Source organism: Rhea americana, unplaced genomic scaffold (assembly GCF_003343005.1).
Source record: "Rhea americana isolate MKP2758 unplaced genomic scaffold, rheAme1 scaffold_24, whole genome shotgun sequence".
Classification (NCBI taxonomy): domain Eukaryota; kingdom Metazoa; phylum Chordata; class Aves; order Rheiformes; family Rheidae; genus Rhea; species Rhea americana.
In genome coordinates, this window is record NW_028186357.1 from 627710 (window position 1) to 629692 (window position 1983).

General features: G+C 52.9%; 1 protein-coding gene across 1 annotated transcript in view; it reads left to right on the forward strand.

Moving 5' to 3' along the window:
* The window catches only part of LOC146595022 (forkhead box protein C2-like), a 12042-nt gene extending 10863 nt beyond the window's left edge, over positions 1 to 1179 (forward strand). Inside the window, exon 2 of the mRNA XM_085306465.1 lies at positions 1 to 1179. Coding sequence (XP_085162591.1) covers positions 1 to 292 — 292 coding nt within the window. The 3' untranslated portion in view covers positions 293 to 1179.
* The last annotated feature ends 804 nt before the right edge of the window (positions 1180 to 1983 follow it).

The window sequence follows — 1983 nt, forward strand, 5'->3', positions numbered from 1 at the left end:
CGCCGCCGCCCCGCCGCACAAGGGCGCCCCGCGCTGCCGCAGCTTCAGCATCGAGAGCATCCTCGCTCAGGGGCTGCGGCAGCCGCCCCCCGGGGCCGCCCCCAAGGCGGCTCTCGAGAGCCCCGTCGGCTGCTTCGGCGGCTCCCTCGTCGCCGGCGGCAGCTTCGGGCCGGCTTTCAACGCCTCCCTCATGCTCGACTCCCAGGTGCACGGGAGGCTTTATCACATCGGCATCCCCTTCCTCTCCTGCCTCCCTCTCCACTTCTCCGAGACGGTATTTAATTTCCAGTAGTTCCCCCATAACTCTGCTCCCCCCCCCCCCCCCCCCCCCCCCCTCCAGTCTAGTCGCTGCTCCCGGCCCGGGGGCAGGACGGAGGGAGAGACCGGACTCAGACCTCACCAAGCGGGTAAAGACCAAAACGTGATGTTAAAGGTGACTCAGGATTTCAGGGCATTTTCAAGGCACGTCTTGCTGCGGAGCTATCCTTAGCGATTGCCTCCCCTGCCAGATCGACTTTTAAAGGTAAAACGGTTTTCTTTCCACGTCGGCGATGGAGAAGCGGAGGCAGGCGGTGGGGCTCCCGCGCTCGCGTCCGTTCGGCAGCTTCAGTCTTTGCATCCGTCAGGTTTTTCAGACCTGCTCGCTGCCGAGCCCCTTGCCTCTCTGGTTTTCTCCCCTTTTCTTTAGAAAACCAAACCCGCCCCTTTTATCCCCGGGGGAGGGGGCTGTGTTTGGTCCTGTCACTAATACCCACCGGTGCCTGCACGCAAATACTTCCTGCGATGTTGCCTTCCAGTCCTSGGAGTGGCTCAAAGGCAGGTAAACGGAATCAACGGAGCTAAAATAAGGACGGACGAAATAAAGCAGTCTCCCRTGCAGTCACGCTTGCTTTGACCTAGCACTACATACAGTTCACGGCGTTAATGCAAGCTGGTTTCCTGCCTGGCACTTGTGCTTCTGGAGTATCGCGACAGCGTTTCTGTCTTGCTGCTGCAGCTAAGCAGAGAGGGAGACGGACAAACACACTCGTCGTGAATGGGAGAAGCTGCCCATTTACGTGTCTTGCTGGGATCAGTTACTTCTTACCAAAAAAGACTGAACCAGGGTCGTGGAAGCTGATCCTGGTGTTTTGGTGTAGCTATGTTAGCAACCAAGACAACTACTAGAAAAAAAAAGAACTGAAAGAACTGAACTGTTTCTCATTTTTTTTTCTTTTTTCTTAAAGAAGGAAGAATCCAGACACATTATAAGCAATCAGGAATATTTCTTATTTTTGCCATAAATAGAGACTTTTTGTATATTAGCGGATAAATGTCATTTGGGAAAAAGATCTATATTCTCAATTTTCGTTTGAAACCACACCTGTATCCAATAAAAGTATTTTGTGCAGTACTGTGGCAGACTCGTTCTGATCTCATCCCCGCCTCTGTACCTGGAGAGTCGATGCAGCGGAGCAGGGCCTTCCCTGGGCTCGCAGGCTGGCGGATGGCCCTGCAGAAGCTCTAAGAGCTTCTGTTAGAAGTGCAGCAGGGAGCTCTGGGGGACTTTGGAGGACAAATACCCAGGTATGATGTACTGTGCTGCCAGAGGAAGGCAAAAGGTGAGAGGCTAAAAATAGGGGCCTAGGAAATGATCCGTTCCTAGTAACTGAGATAATATTTCCCGAAATTATGCTGTTTCTCCTCCTTTCCCCATCCTTCCATCCTGCCCCACCCACCAAAAAAAGCCTGTCCTTAAATAAACACCTTGGCTATTGAAAATCTGGGTTTCTCAAGAAAGCTGTGGTCTGGCTTTTCCAGAGAAAGGTCAGCACCTCCTCCCCGAAGGTGCTGCCAGACTGCCTTGCTATTTGGACTAGGAGTTGAGGTGCAGTGTTGCAACTCTCAGCAAAGAACTGTGATGTGAGCAAGTGAAGAAAATTCCTGAAGGGTGGGAAGGGGTGCTGAGTTTCCTAAAAGAAAGATGCTCATGGATGGATCCCT